At 55.1% G+C, this 12511-nt stretch overlaps 4 protein-coding genes across 5 annotated transcripts; 1 reads left to right on the top strand and 3 right to left on the bottom strand.

Annotated features, from left to right (window-relative positions):
* Positions 1-21: 21 nt before the first annotated feature.
* LOC117146825 (mitosis initiation protein fs(1)Ya) lies at positions 22-2317 on the bottom strand. Its single transcript, XM_033313378.1, has 2 exons — positions 2203-2317; positions 22-2145 (listed from the first exon to the last, which is right to left on the bottom strand). Exons 1-2 carry the CDS (start codon positions 2242-2244, stop codon positions 106-108), a joined length of 2082 nt encoding a protein of 693 aa, XP_033169269.1. The 5' UTR covers positions 2245-2317; the 3' UTR covers positions 22-105.
* Positions 2318-2422: 105 nt separating this feature from the next.
* LOC117146823 (putative ATP-dependent RNA helicase SoYb) lies at positions 2423-6222 on the bottom strand. Its single transcript, XM_033313377.1, has 4 exons — positions 5772-6222; positions 3463-5712; positions 3086-3397; positions 2423-3022 (listed from the first exon to the last, which is right to left on the bottom strand). Exons 1-4 carry the CDS (start codon positions 6051-6053, stop codon positions 2708-2710), a joined length of 3159 nt encoding a protein of 1052 aa, XP_033169268.1. The 5' UTR covers positions 6054-6222; the 3' UTR covers positions 2423-2707.
* A 98-nt stretch (positions 6223-6320) lies between these two features.
* On the top strand, positions 6321-8950 carry LOC117148513 (activating signal cointegrator 1 complex subunit 2). The gene is made up of 5 exons (XM_033315919.1): positions 6321-6542; positions 6609-6769; positions 6831-7433; positions 7498-7776; positions 7852-8950. The coding sequence occupies exons 1-5, from the start codon at positions 6426-6428 to the stop codon at positions 8897-8899; spliced, it is 2208 nt and encodes a 735-aa protein (XP_033171810.1). The 5' UTR covers positions 6321-6425; the 3' UTR covers positions 8900-8950.
* On the bottom strand, positions 8931-12494 carry LOC117148512. 2 transcript variants are annotated; one of them, XM_033315917.1, is made up of 7 exons: positions 12297-12494; positions 12111-12216; positions 11958-12053; positions 11294-11794; positions 11138-11233; positions 9867-11052; positions 8931-9807 (listed from the first exon to the last, which is right to left on the bottom strand). In XM_033315917.1, the coding sequence occupies exons 1-7, from the start codon at positions 12402-12404 to the stop codon at positions 9465-9467; spliced, it is 2436 nt and encodes an 811-aa protein (XP_033171808.1). In that variant the 5' UTR covers positions 12405-12494; the 3' UTR covers positions 8931-9464. The 2 variants fall into 2 exon arrangements, with proteins under 2 accessions (XP_033171808.1, XP_033171807.1); XM_033315916.1 differs by having other exon boundaries at positions 12111-12246; positions 12324-12493.
* Between the last annotated feature and the right edge of the window lie 17 nt (positions 12495-12511).

Below are 12511 nucleotides of genomic sequence, written 5' to 3'. Positions count from 1 at the left end.
AACTCCTGCTGCGCATAACGGTTAATGCAAGACCAAACATTTATTAAACGACAAAAAAAAGAATTTCACAATTAAAACACAGATTCGCAAGCAAAAGCTTAAAACCTACTGGCGACGCATGCGCTCGATGGGCTCCCTGGGCCGGATGCGGTAGCGTTTCGAGGAGCTGGACGGCGACAGTGGGCTGCAGTACTGGCTGTCCAGCGTCTGAGTGCGCTTCCTCTTGAGGCACTGCTGGTTCTCCATGGAGGAGTCCCTTGCACTGGGGCGCACCAGGGAACCAGCGATGGAGGCGCAGCGACGGATGAGTGAGCCCGAGCCAGCGTTCTCCTTATCCGAATCCCTGTCCCTGTCCTTTTCGCGTTCGCCGCGCAAGCTGGCCGGCAGTCGCATCATGGAACTCATCAGCGACCACAGGCGACCGGAGTTGGGCGCCTCCAGCTTCTTGTCGTTGCACGTGGAGGCGTTCGTGGGGCGGAACACCTCGTCCTCCTCGTCCGCGTCCACGTCCTCCGGCTCGCCCACATCCTGCACGCCGCTAAAGACCCTCTGCTGGCGGCATTCCCGCAACGGAGGACGCGCCCTGGGATGCTGCAATGGCGGCGAGATCAGGGCCATCACCGCCAGCCCCTTCTCCTTCGGCTTATCCTTCTTGGGGGAAAACTCGCCGCTCAGCTGGCGCGGCACAATCGCCTGGCGATGACGACGCTCTGGGAGTTCCGGCGTTCCCGGTTCCGGCGTGAAAAACTGGTCCTTGGTTTCATCGCCCTCGCCATTCGGTCGCATTTGCTGGATGCTCTTGGGCGGCGTCTCGAACTTGATCTGCTTCTTATTGATGCCGGCACCGGTGACACGGATGGGCGTTATGGCCGGCACGTGGCACACTTCCGCCGACTCCGAGGTGGAGCGTATGATCTCGACGCTCTCGCAGGAGTTGTACACCGTGGAAGAGGTCTCCTGTGAGCTGGAGTTCGTCCGCGTGATGATGATCGATTCGGTGGTGAGTTTCTGTGCGGACAGCAAGAACTGCCGCTTGCACAGATCGGCATTCCGCGAGGTGCTGCAGCTGGAGCTGCTGCCGCTGCTGACCTCCGAGGCGCTGGACTCGCTCTGAGTGCGCCGCATAGCTGGCGAGAGTCGCAGGTCCAGAGCGGACGAGCCTGCTGCCTCGTGCGAACTGTGCTCGCTGAGATCGAGGCGCACGCGACGTTGCACCACTGCGGATGGCGGCTGGTGGACCATCATGCCGCCGTGCTCCACGAAGGCCTTCTGAATGCTCTTGGACATGACCTGGCGCAGCGGCGTTGCGGCGCTCATCTTGTTGCGGGCGCCCATTTTCCAGGTGCGCTGCTGCAACGGCTGCTGCTGCTGCTGCTGCTGGACGGGATTGCTCTCGGGTGTCGGACTGGGCTCCTCGTGGTAGATGCTGGACACGTGGCCGCCAGTGGAGGCATTGAAGGTAATCGGCTCCTTGGGCTTGGCGAACACGGACTCCACGTGCAGTGGCGTGGACGTCGAGCGTATGACCTTGCCCTTCCCCACCGTTTCCGACGCATTCACGCCCAGGTGGCCAATGGAGCGGCGAATGGAGCTGTTGCTGAACGAGGACAGGTTGCGTATGGAGGAGACGCTGTCGCTGATGAACTCCTCGTGGGTGACGCGGCTCTTGGCCTTCCAGCGCATGTTGATCAGTGAAATGGGCGTCACGGACGGCGACGTTTGCGTGGAAATGGCCGTGCTATTCGCTGCCTTCTTTAGCGTCGCCCTCGATGTCTCCGTGGCGCCGGTGACATCAGTGCAGCTCTGCTGCTGGTCCACGCACTTGCTGAACTCCCGCAGATCGTCGACGCGCGTGTAGTTGCGCTGGCACTTGCGGCACCGCAGCGGCAGGTGGCAGGTCTCGATGTGGGCCAGCAGCTCGCCGTGCATCTCCTCGCGCAGCAGCAGGGGGCGCCGCTCGCAGATCGGACAGAACACATAGATGGTGGTCGCGCCGGACTCCATTTGATGGCGATGCTCGACGATCCCGCCGCCGGCGGCCCTCAATCTCAATGGCTCGCGCACAGCAATGGCGTGCGCTTTGAACTGATGCTTCTGGCGGCATTTGCCGCAGCAGAAGACACGCTTGCAGATGTGGCACTTGCCCTGGAAATCAAGGTGGAGTCACTACGGATGGAACGTTTGGATGCGTTTGGAGCCTACCTCGTCGGGCTGTCGCATGATTAGGACATTGGAAAACGACATCAAGCGCGCAAGTTGCGGACTTAACACATGGACACACACCTTCACACGGAAATGAAACGGTTCTTCGGCTAGATATGGCAGCTAATCTCTCTCATCTAGATCTAGGAGATCCAGACTAGGTATATCGATTGCTAGCTATGAACCTGTAACAAACGAAAGCACGCAGTACACTTAAAAAAAACTCTTGAGCGCATGCCCTTTATTTTACGTTTAAGTTCAAGTTTAGGAATACATTTAAAAGAGCGTGCCAAGTGAAGATCTTCAAATACTTTGAAGACGATGATGCACATGTTCGATTATTATTAGTAATTTTGAAACAATATTTTGAAGAATCTTTGTATAAATTCGTAATCTAATAGGAAATTGAATTGGTTTTCTGTAGAAGCTGGTTTCCTTCGCAAGAGCATGCCGGTCAGTGGTCAATGGTCAGTGGTCAGTGGTGGCGCCATGATGAAACTAGAAGCTACATATGTGGAAGGTCCTTGGAGCTCCGCACCATCGCATCCAGCTTGAGCTGGCAGCGCTGCTCCTGATGCGAGCGAAAGCGACTGGTGACGAAGCTGAGCAGGTCGTTGCCCTCGTCGTCGTACATGTTGCTAACGAAGATCGTGCGGTGGATGACGGACTCGACGACGGCGTGGAATAGGCGACTCCGCTTGTGCGTGCGACGAAAGAACTCCTTGCGCACCAAGTTGCGCGCGTCATCGGGCCAGATGCGATCCAGGCTCTCGGGCTGCAGGCCAATGATCCTCAAGTCCATCGCTTCTCTGGGTGAATCCTGTGAAGTCGCAACAGTTTACAGTGAATCCACACTACTAGCATACATCATCCATGGACATACCTTGAAGATCTCATCGCAGCTGTACAGCTTGCTGGTGTTGCAGGGAAAACTTTCGGTGGACGTGTCCAGCAGTTGCACCACCACCAAGCTATCGCTTTCCACACTGACAATGTCCACCCGCTCGTAGCGGTTGGCGTTCTTGAGCACCGCCATCTCGCCGGGCACGGGATTGAGGTGCATGCGCCGGTTCGCCTCCACTTCGTAGTGGCGCTGCACTTGCTCGCCCAGAGTGCTCATCGGGAAGTTGAGGAAGCGGATCGCTGTGGGGAACTGGTTGCTCAAGCGCACCGCCAACGCAGCGGGGCTGTAGCACTGGCAAATGGAAAAGGAGTCAGTGGGGGGCAGGCCTTGTTAGCGATCATATCGAGAGTACTTACAACTAGGACCAAGAACCGAATCCTTCCATATTTGGGATAGTGATCCGGCGGCAGCACCTCGTGCCGCCACATCACATGGCGATACCTGCAGCTGTGCCTCAGGCAATCCCCGAAAGCGGCCATTTGGTGGCAGAGCCTGGTGCTTGTCGGTTCGTGGGGCTCTTCCAGGTGTCGCTGCGAAAGGATTTCCAGCATACGGATGGGCCTGGGCAACTTGTGCTTCATGTAAAAGTCGCACAGCCTCCAGATGTTATCCACATCAGTGGGCTTGGCGAAGATCACGGACTGGCCGACCGGGCGCGTAGTTGGCGACTTGAGGTTCGCGTAGAACAGGCTGAAGCGGCTCTTGAAACGCGTCCAGTTGTTGGCAAAGCTGTAGTGGATGAGCAGCGGGATCTTTCCGCATTTCAGTCTCGGCACCACGTCATCCGTGACCAGCAGCAGGCCACCCGGGGACTGGCGTCGCCACTCGGCGACATTGGAGTAGCGCGCCTCCGATTCGCAGGTATGAGCATGCACCCCAATCGCTTGCAGTTTACGGCGGAGTAGGAGTACCTCTGTCGAGGTGGAGCAGACCACAACGGCGGGCTCATTGGCAAAGTTCCTGCGCTCGGCGATCAGCGCCTTCAAATGATCGAGCTTCTCCGGCTCCTCCGCCACGATTCTCACGTCCAGCTGGACGCCGCCATAGACACTCGCCTCCAAGGCGTCGTCGAAGAGAAGGAGGACGTCGGGCATCAGAGGCAGGATGTGCTGCACCATCAGATCGGTGTGCCAGACGCGGCCGGAGACGAGCAGTTGGCACTTACTTTGGGTGAGCTGGAACATTTTGGGCAATTGTTTCAGCAGCTTCATCGTGTCGCTTGGCAGGACACGAACCATGTCGTTCAGGTTATCCAAGGCTATGCACTTCACCGCCTGGGCATCGAAAATTTTCGATTTGCAGACCGAGTGCTGGGTCAGCAGTTGGAGCAGCAAGTCCACGCTGGTCAGCAGGATTCCGACGGGCTTTTCGAGCCGGCGTACGATGTCCGCCACTTGGCTCTTGTCCCAGTGGGTAACCACATCCTCGAACCCCGCCGTACTGCCCAGCGAACGGAGCAACGTGCTCATCCAGCGTTCGATCTGTTTGCCCTGCCCCTGGTTGGGACACACAAAGATGCAGGTAGGTCCGCGGCCAACATCTCTCCGGCGCAGCAGATCCTCGTGGCTGCGCTGGCACACGGTGGGCAGGTAGGACCACGTCTTCCCCACCTGCATGTTGCCCACAACTAACACGGATTTACCCGACGAGACATGTGGCCAGGCGAACCTCTGGACCGCCCGCGCCCGCGGCTTACCCACACCCATCTGCTGCATGGCCCGCGCGATGATGGCGCTTATGTCCGGCGCTTCGGTCAAGTTGTAGCACGGCACGACCGCGTGGCGACTCCAGCCGAGAACGCCATAGTTGTTGTAGGTTATTCCCTCTGCAGAAAAGGGAACCACTGCCAGCGAGGCAGGCGAATCCTCCACACTTCGAATGGAGTCCAGCGAAGTGGTGTCGATCTGGCGTCGAAGATCAGAAGCGGAGGCACTGGACAACGGTTCTTCAATGGAAACAGAGGGAGGAGGCGGCAAGTTCATGTCGTTGGATGCGTTTTGCACCAACTTTACCCACTCCTGAAACCCGGCGTCCGCAGACTTCGTTGGATTTTCAGTATCGAAAGGAGAATTTCCAGGAGCATTGGCGTTAGCAGCGGCTGGAGAGGATGCGTCCACTGTCGCCAACTCAGAAGAAGCTTGATCGAGCTGCGATTTATCCAGTGAATTGGACGAGTCGGTACTTGTGGACACCAGGAGCTTTTCTGTAGCATCCTCCACGCTTAAAAATATCTCCTGCTCCTTATCATCTTTTGGGATTGTCGCTGGAGTTGCAGCATCCGCCTCCGCCTTGTAATCCTCCGATGATGTTGGAGGCGTATTTTCCTTCATTTCAGGAAGCTGCTTGGAATTTAGGGCATCTACTTTGAGTGGCTTGGTTTGCTGGACGACTTCCAGCTCGGTCTCTCCCTGGCCTTCTTTTTCGTTCTCCTCGTCGCACGGAGTTATGACCAACATCTCGGCTTTTTCCGCCGACATGCTCAGCCACTTCAAACGCTCCTCGAACTTGTTCAGCTCCGGCAGCGTTGTGTGGATCACCAGGTTCGCATCGACTACTCCAAGATGCTCCAGCATGTCGTCGCAGAGAATTAGAGCTTGGTTGATGTACTGGAAAGGGGAGCAATAACCTCTGCTGACGTAATATTAGTGCTCCGATTCAAACTCACCCCCTTGGACCAGAGGAGCAGCACTTGACCGATCATTGCCTCATGCGGTGGAAGGAGAATAGTGTTGACATCCCGCTCGGCAAGATCAAATTTCAGGCGCTCGGCCTCGCGATTCTGCTGACAAATCAAAATGGTTTTTCCTGTGTTCGCCTCTCTTTTCCGCAGGGTGTGCGCCAGAAAGTCGAGGGAGGCTGCTCCGGATGCGGGACTGGCGTACGTGAAGGTGGTTACCCCGGACACCACCTGGAAGCTGGGCACTTGGAGATCTCCAATTGGCTTCATGCTGCGCCTAAGATATGTACGGCTAGCGCGGTTACGGGCAGCGCTTCGGCAAGTAAATAAACAAATCGCGCACTAATGGCTTTTTTATCGCCTTCCACTTCACCGGGGAGAATCTCCTTTTGCTTTGGAAATTTTAAACCAACTGAATTCTTTTGTCGCTTCAGCTTCAAGTTCGATTACTACTGAATATCGATAATCGAACCACTCCGATCGTCTGGCAACTCTCGTTCGCAGCTTGTGACGTTACAAACTGAGCCTGCGTGCGCCACCTTACCAGTGTGCTGCCACCTTGCGTCGCACGAAATTCGCTTAAGTTGCATTTTATTTGTTATTGTACGAAATTCGAGAGTTTTAGCAGCCAAAGGGGGCGAGATGCTGGACAACGACACCAGCAACAACAACAACTGCAACCCACAGAAACTGCCGCTGGACGAACTCAAGTTTGCACTTTCTGGCAAGGATGGGGTGCGCAGGAACGTTCCGGCGCTGGTAAGTGGACATGTTGGTGCACCTCCGGCGAGATAGTACTATGCATATGTGTTCTTGTGTGGACAGGACGAGCACTGGGTGCGGCGCGAGAAGCCCTTTGCCAGCTATTTGTGCATGTTGAGCTCCTATGGACGCCTAAAATCCGGAGCTGCACTGGAGGAATGGACCTTCTCGGCGAACAGTTTCCGCGCGGACATGGAGTTCCTGCTGAGCCTGACGCAGCACGAGTAAGCTACATCGTGTTGCGCTCAGTATACCGAAGACATATTAACACTTGATCCCCGCCAGATTCTGGTCCTACATGGTGTACGAGGAGTCGGCCATGGCGGCCGTTGTCACATTCCTGCAGCGCGCCAATCCCTACTACAGACAGACGGACGCCAGCCGGGACAAGGAGTTGGAGCAGGCCCATCTGCTGTACGGAGAGCTGCTGGATCTCGTCGTGCGTCTGATAATGCGACTGTGCACCGGTGAGGAATCGGACTCGGAGTGGATCAGCCCGAAGCAGCACGGCAGCCTGCTGTACAGCAACTACCTGATCTCTGTGCCACTGCTCTTCGATCTGCTCATCGCTGTTGGCGATGCGGAGCCGGAGAACGTGGAACTGTTGCGCCAGATCTTCGACAAGGTGCTGCAAGTGCAGCCGGAGTACCTAAAGGATCTGAAGGAGGCGCTGACCTTCTACGAGAGCGCCTTCCTCAGCATGCAGATCCAGGTGGAGAACGAGGGCTGCGAAGGCGCTGGCGGCGGGGCGTCTCTGGACGTCGACTTGGAGACGCCCTACGACGATGTGGTGCTCTTCGCCATGGACTGCGCCTACACGCTGCGCCTGCTGTTGCTCCTCTGTCCCCAGCTATTGGAGACCATCGAACAGCTGCGTTTGGCCCCAAGGTTACTATCATTACCAGCATCCGTGTTCCGTGTGATTCTATTGCCTTCCCTTTCGTATTCGCAGCATTGCCAATTTCTATGACATGACTGTGCCCATGTTGTACAAGAACATCTACATGGTGAACCCGGGTGCGAGTTCGCTGCGCTGGCTGAATGAGACGCGCCAGCAATATATCTTCATCATTCGTGGCGTGGTCAGCCTGCAGATGGAGTTGGGACGCGGCCAGCAGCTGGTGGAAGTGATGCAGGAGTGCCTGTCCGCCCAGAACTTCGTTGTGGACTACCAGCGGCAGTTTCCGTTGGAGCACGACATGAAGCTGCTGATCCAACGTTGCCCAAATATGTGAGTTGTCTGCCTTGCCCAGTGGTCAGTAGCAGTAGCCTGTGTTATTCTAATTCGCCATCTCTGCATCGCCAGCAAGAACTACGAGGTGGACTTCGTGGTGTCCGGTTACCAGAAGGCACTGACCAGCTGCCCCAACGGCATAATGGCCGACGATATGGCCAGTGACGCTGTCCAAGTTACGAGCAACGTCCAGGACGAGGAACTCAAGAACGGCGACTCCTCGCGCACTTCTACACAGGCGGCGCCGACGGCCAACGGAACGACAAGGGACATCGACTTGGAAGTCACCGCCGTGCTGGAAGTGCTGCCCGATCTGGGCAGTGGCTTCATAAGGCGCCTCCTCATCCGCTACGACAACAGCGAGCAGGTCATTGCCGCCATTCTGGACGACAATCTGCCGCCGGATCTAGCGCAGATGGACCGCCAGGAGGTGTACATTCCGCCCGACCCGCAGGACACACAGCAACGCCAAACGGGCCTGCGGCACTTCAACGTCCACGACGGCGATCGCTACGACGTGCTGACGCGGGACCAGCCCGAGTGCATTATCAAGCAGGGCAAGGGATTGCCGGGCGCGCCGCGCAATGCGGAACAGCTGCTGGACGACAAGCGCGACCTGAAGTCGCTAAAGGAGCACTACCAGAAGTACGCCATGGTCGAGGAGACCACGCTGGAGAGGGGCGAGTATGACGACGAGTACGACGACAGCTACGAGGCCCAGAACGAGGGTCAAGCGCCGCCAGTAAGTCTGCTGCGCGCGAGGCTCCAGGAAGCCGCCTCCAGTTCGGCGCACAAGGCACAGGATGAGCTGGAGAACGACGACGAGGAGAGCTCCGGCGACCGTTCGGAATCGGAGCCGTCGAAGCCCACCAACCGAGACTTTTGCGAGAATCCAGAGGTGACTCGCGCCCGCTACCAGCAGCGCCAGATGTCCAAGTACGGCCAGAAGAGTGGGGCACAAGGAGCAAGTCCCTCGGTGGTCGGCGCACCCAAGGGCCAGGGGCAGTCCCAGCAGACGCAGCGCAGCCGTGGCCAAAAGGAGGCCCACAAGTCCTCTCGTGCCAACCACAATCGGAAAGCAGGAGCAGCCTTCAAGCGCAGCAAGGGCATGATGGGCTAGAGGATGTGGATTGAAATAAAAGTATCTATACTTGGTGTATCTGTATTTGTATTTGAATCGTTTTTATTTTTGGGATGCCGATAACAGAGAATTTGGCAAACAGTACGTTTTCACAAAAAAAAAAAAAAAACAAACAACGCATTCCATTCGAACATGCGACTAATGATGGTTCCTCATATTAAATTGTTTTAAATTTTGATTTCTCGTTTGATTTCCTTGAAGAATAGTAGCATGTCGCTATTCAATAGCCACCAGCGTTCCGACGGGACTTACTGTAGTAGTATTCACATGTAATTTGTTAGTTAACATAAAAGTATATACTAGTTAACACGTAGACTAGTGCCGAACGCCTTCTCGGGGTTCTGGGGCTCCGTGGACACCCCATCCCGTAGTGCGCCATTGTACAGGTTATAGAAGTTTGTATATAGTGTAGGTATAAAGGTCACAGCGGGTTCATTTTCACTGAAGGCTGCTCCATTTTGATGGGGCCTTCCATGGTTGTTCATATAGTACTTATAAAATATATATTCTCCAAGTTGTGTGCCAGCAGCTAGACAGCTGGCAGCTAATCCGTCGCGGCTTTCATCTTCGCGAACTGCTCGTTGAGTAGCGCCATCTTCGATGAGTGTGTGGCGCCCCCCTCCTCGCCCAGCTTCAAATACTTGTCACGGATGAAGCACTTGAACGGAGTCATCGTCCGATCGGAACGGGTGCCCTCGTACAAGTTCGCTTGGTTTACGGTCTTCACGCTCACCTCGAACTGGCAGTAGTAGCAGCGTATGTTGTACGCTTGGAAGTCGTCCGAGGCGTAGGAGGAGCGGCTGCACATGCTGCACGTATACATGAAGCTAGGAATGCACTCCATGATGGCGGGCACCTCTGGAAAGGCCATCTTCGCCTGGTAGGCCCTGAGGAATGGAACGAAGATTAGTGAAGGCACATTCAATGTGAGACAGGGTGATCTTACCATCTGCGGCAGTTGTCGCCGTGACCCAACTCCCGGTTAAACAGGAAAGCCGCCGCATGGCACATCTCGTGCAGCATTAGATTGATGAGCTCGGCCGTCTTGTTTATGCTGTGCAGAAGCAGGATCTCTGCTGTGCGCCTGCCGAAGGCGTCGATGCCAAGCTCGCCTTTCGAGCGCTTCTTCATTGCGTGCTTCCAAACAAGGGGCACCTGCAGGCCACAGTGGAAGATCGCGTGATTGAACATGTTGAACAGAATCTTGGCCAGTGCCATCTTATATTTCTGGAAACTGCTCCGCCGGAAGCTGATGGCCAGCGGATGGCACATGTTGATCGGGACTTTCAGTCTGAGCGACTGGACGAATCCGTAGAAATGTGGGTGCCGCTCCAGGCGGCTTATACAGCTCCTGTGCCGGCGGCAGTTGGTGGCTAGTTGCTTTTGGCTGGGTAGCTCGCTTAGATCAATGGGCTCCTTGATAAAGCCCGGCGTTTGCTCCTGAAAGCAGTCCAAATTGACCTGGGTTATAAAGTCATCCGTGCTCTTAGTCTGGAGATCATTCTCGGACGGCGTGTAGGTAGAATTGGATAAATTTAACTTGGAGCAAGTGGATGTCGGCGTTATTTCCGGCCACATTGGTGGCTTGGCCGATGGAGTACCTGGACTTGGTGAGGACCTAAGAGATGGATTGGTAAAAATACTGATCGGTACGTACACATCCATCTCAGTATCCCCCCGATCCATATTGTACTCAGCCGGATCAAAGAGCTTGCGACGTGATGGCATCAGACCCAAAAACTTGTGCATCTGCGTCTTGAGTTCCTCATCCTCTTCCAGAACGATGTTGGGCTGTGGTTTGTCCCTAATGATCACGACTTTGCCGCCCAATTCGACATAGACCATCGGAGGCACTGCCTCCGGCGACGAGAGGCTGCCATCGGGGCTTTTGGCCAAGCTGCTGTTTCTGGAGCTACGCCGTTTGCGGTCCGTCCACTGGAGTTGATCGAAATCTTCTTCCTCATACTCATCGTCTTCGGCATCCAGCGACACCTCGTCAGAGTCCTCCTCGCCATCGTCCTTCGAGGAGGAGGAGTAGTCAAACTGCTGGTTCGGACGTGACACCACAACACGGCCGCTGCGCGTCACCACGGGCTGATTCGAGGTGTTCATCTCGTTCCGATTTTGGTAAGCTGCGTAGTAGCAATTTAGTAAATGGTTTAGCTAGGGCAGTTGCAACCTTAGGAGCTTGCAGATCAATTATATACTATTACTCACAAATCTTTTTGGCCAACACATGGTCCTTGGTCTCCGGCGATTTGCGCTTCGCGCCCAGCTTGGGTGTCTTCATGTCGGTTTCAGTGGCACTAGGATCTATTGCATTCGCAGTGTTATTATTATTGTTATTGTTATTACTCATTGATCGGCACTCACTGCTGCTGGCCGAATCAAGTGAGAGATCGATGTGGGAGGAGTCCTCGGTGAACTCCTTGCGAAGTTCCTCGAAGTCGGAGGAGTTACAGAGCTCGGACGAGTGAAGGAAGCTGCACGGCGTAGCTGAGGAATCATCGGACGCCAGTATTATGCTTTCGCTGTCGCTGTTGGCGGTCGCAACTGAATCATTTTGATGGATTTCCGCCTGGGACTGGGATTGGGGCGTCTTGCACGGCAACTTCAAATGAACCAGTGCCAATTCGGATTGACTGGCCGGCATGGCCGCTTGGTCGCAGCCAATCTGTGCCTCGTCATCTTTCTCCAGTTTGCAGTCCTGGAACAGGCCGACCAGCATGTCCTCCGGTTTGGCACTCGGCTGCGCGGACATTTCGAATGCGAAATCGAATTCGTTATTTGGTTTGCGGTTTTGACTTTTTTCGATTTGAGGCAGCGGTGTTATGTTCCTATCGTATATCGGCACAAATTGCTCGAATTCCAGTGCTGAAAAACAACGGCAAGAGAAGCTATGTAAACAGCAATGTTGCGGATAGCGGGAAAGTTTGAGGCCGGTTAATGGGATGACTTAAAATACACAGCTAGGTGCCTGCATGAATTTAGCTTGGGTTGCCCCATATCCCATATTCCCATAACCAGACCCACTTACCTTTTTTGGCGTTCGGCTCATCGTCCTCGCAGTCTGTCCAGAGACGCTTCACGGCCAACTTCGCGGTCTTTCTCTCATCTCGAATGGAAACAGGACCTGCGGCATGAAATCGGAATGAAAATGCAGGTGTCAACCAGACAACAGTGTTATTACCTCTGGCCCGCAGCTTGCGGCGGTACAGGTTCTCCACGACCTCCTGGCCCTCTCCCGGCGTGGAGGTACGGAAATCGTCTGAAATGCATATCAACGCGTCCGGTATCTGATTGAGTGCGATTTCTGCATGGGACGCCTTGCACGCGGTTACATGAAATGAACCAAATGGGATTAGGATTGACTGACCTGGCTGGCGACTGGTGCACATCCTACCTGTACGCCACTATTGTTCCACTGTGCATTCATCCCTTCGTCAGGAATCTTTAACTGCTGTTTAGAGCTCTCGAATGCCATCGCACTGGCAATTTCGCGTCTTTAGCCGCGTTAACTGTGTGGCGGCAACAATCGTCTATCGTTTTTCTAATCCTTGCTAGTGATGGAAAACATCGGCGAAGACGCTT

Source organism: Drosophila mauritiana, chromosome X, assembly GCF_004382145.1.
Source record: "Drosophila mauritiana strain mau12 chromosome X, ASM438214v1, whole genome shotgun sequence".
Lineage (NCBI taxonomy): Eukaryota > Metazoa > Arthropoda > Insecta > Diptera > Drosophilidae > Drosophila > Drosophila mauritiana.
The sequence above is the reverse complement of the archived record's forward strand: the minus strand, read 5'-3'. Positions and strand labels throughout refer to the sequence as shown.

Coding starts and splice junctions, on each gene's coding strand:
- LOC117146825 (XM_033313378.1), bottom strand. CDS start 2,244: ATGTCGTTTTCCAATGTCCTAATCATGCGACAGCCCGACGAG. Junction 2,146..2,202: donor TCATGCGACAGCCCGACGAG/GTAGGCTCCAAA, acceptor CTTGATTTCCAG/GGCAAGTGCCACATCTGCAA.
- LOC117146823 (XM_033313377.1), bottom strand. CDS start 6,053: ATGAAGCCAATTGGAGATCTCCAAGTGCCCAGCTTCCAGGTGGTGTCC. Junction 5,713..5,771: donor TGCTCCTCTGGTCCAAGGGG/GTGAGTTTGAAT, acceptor TCCCCTTTCCAG/TACATCAACCAAGCTCTAAT. Junction 3,023..3,085: donor GCTGCGATGAGATCTTCAAG/GTATGTCCATGG, acceptor GCGACTTCACAG/GATTCACCCAGAGAAGCGAT.
- LOC117148513 (XM_033315919.1), top strand. CDS start 6,426: ATGCTGGACAACGACACCAGCAACAACAACAACTGCAACCCACAGAAA. Junction 6,543..6,608: donor GCAGGAACGTTCCGGCGCTG/GTAAGTGGACAT, acceptor TTGTGTGGACAG/GACGAGCACTGGGTGCGGCG. Junction 7,777..7,851: donor ATCCAACGTTGCCCAAATAT/GTGAGTTGTCTG, acceptor CTGCATCGCCAG/CAAGAACTACGAGGTGGACT.
- LOC117148512 (XM_033315916.1), bottom strand. CDS start 12,404: ATGGCATTCGAGAGCTCTAAACAGCAGTTAAAGATTCCTGACGAAGGG. Junction 11,234..11,293: donor ACTTGATTCGGCCAGCAGCA/GTGAGTGCCGAT, acceptor CGAATGCAATAG/ATCCTAGTGCCACTGAAACC. Junction 11,053..11,137: donor TGTGTTGGCCAAAAAGATTT/GTGAGTAATAGT, acceptor GCTACTACGCAG/CTTACCAAAATCGGAACGAG.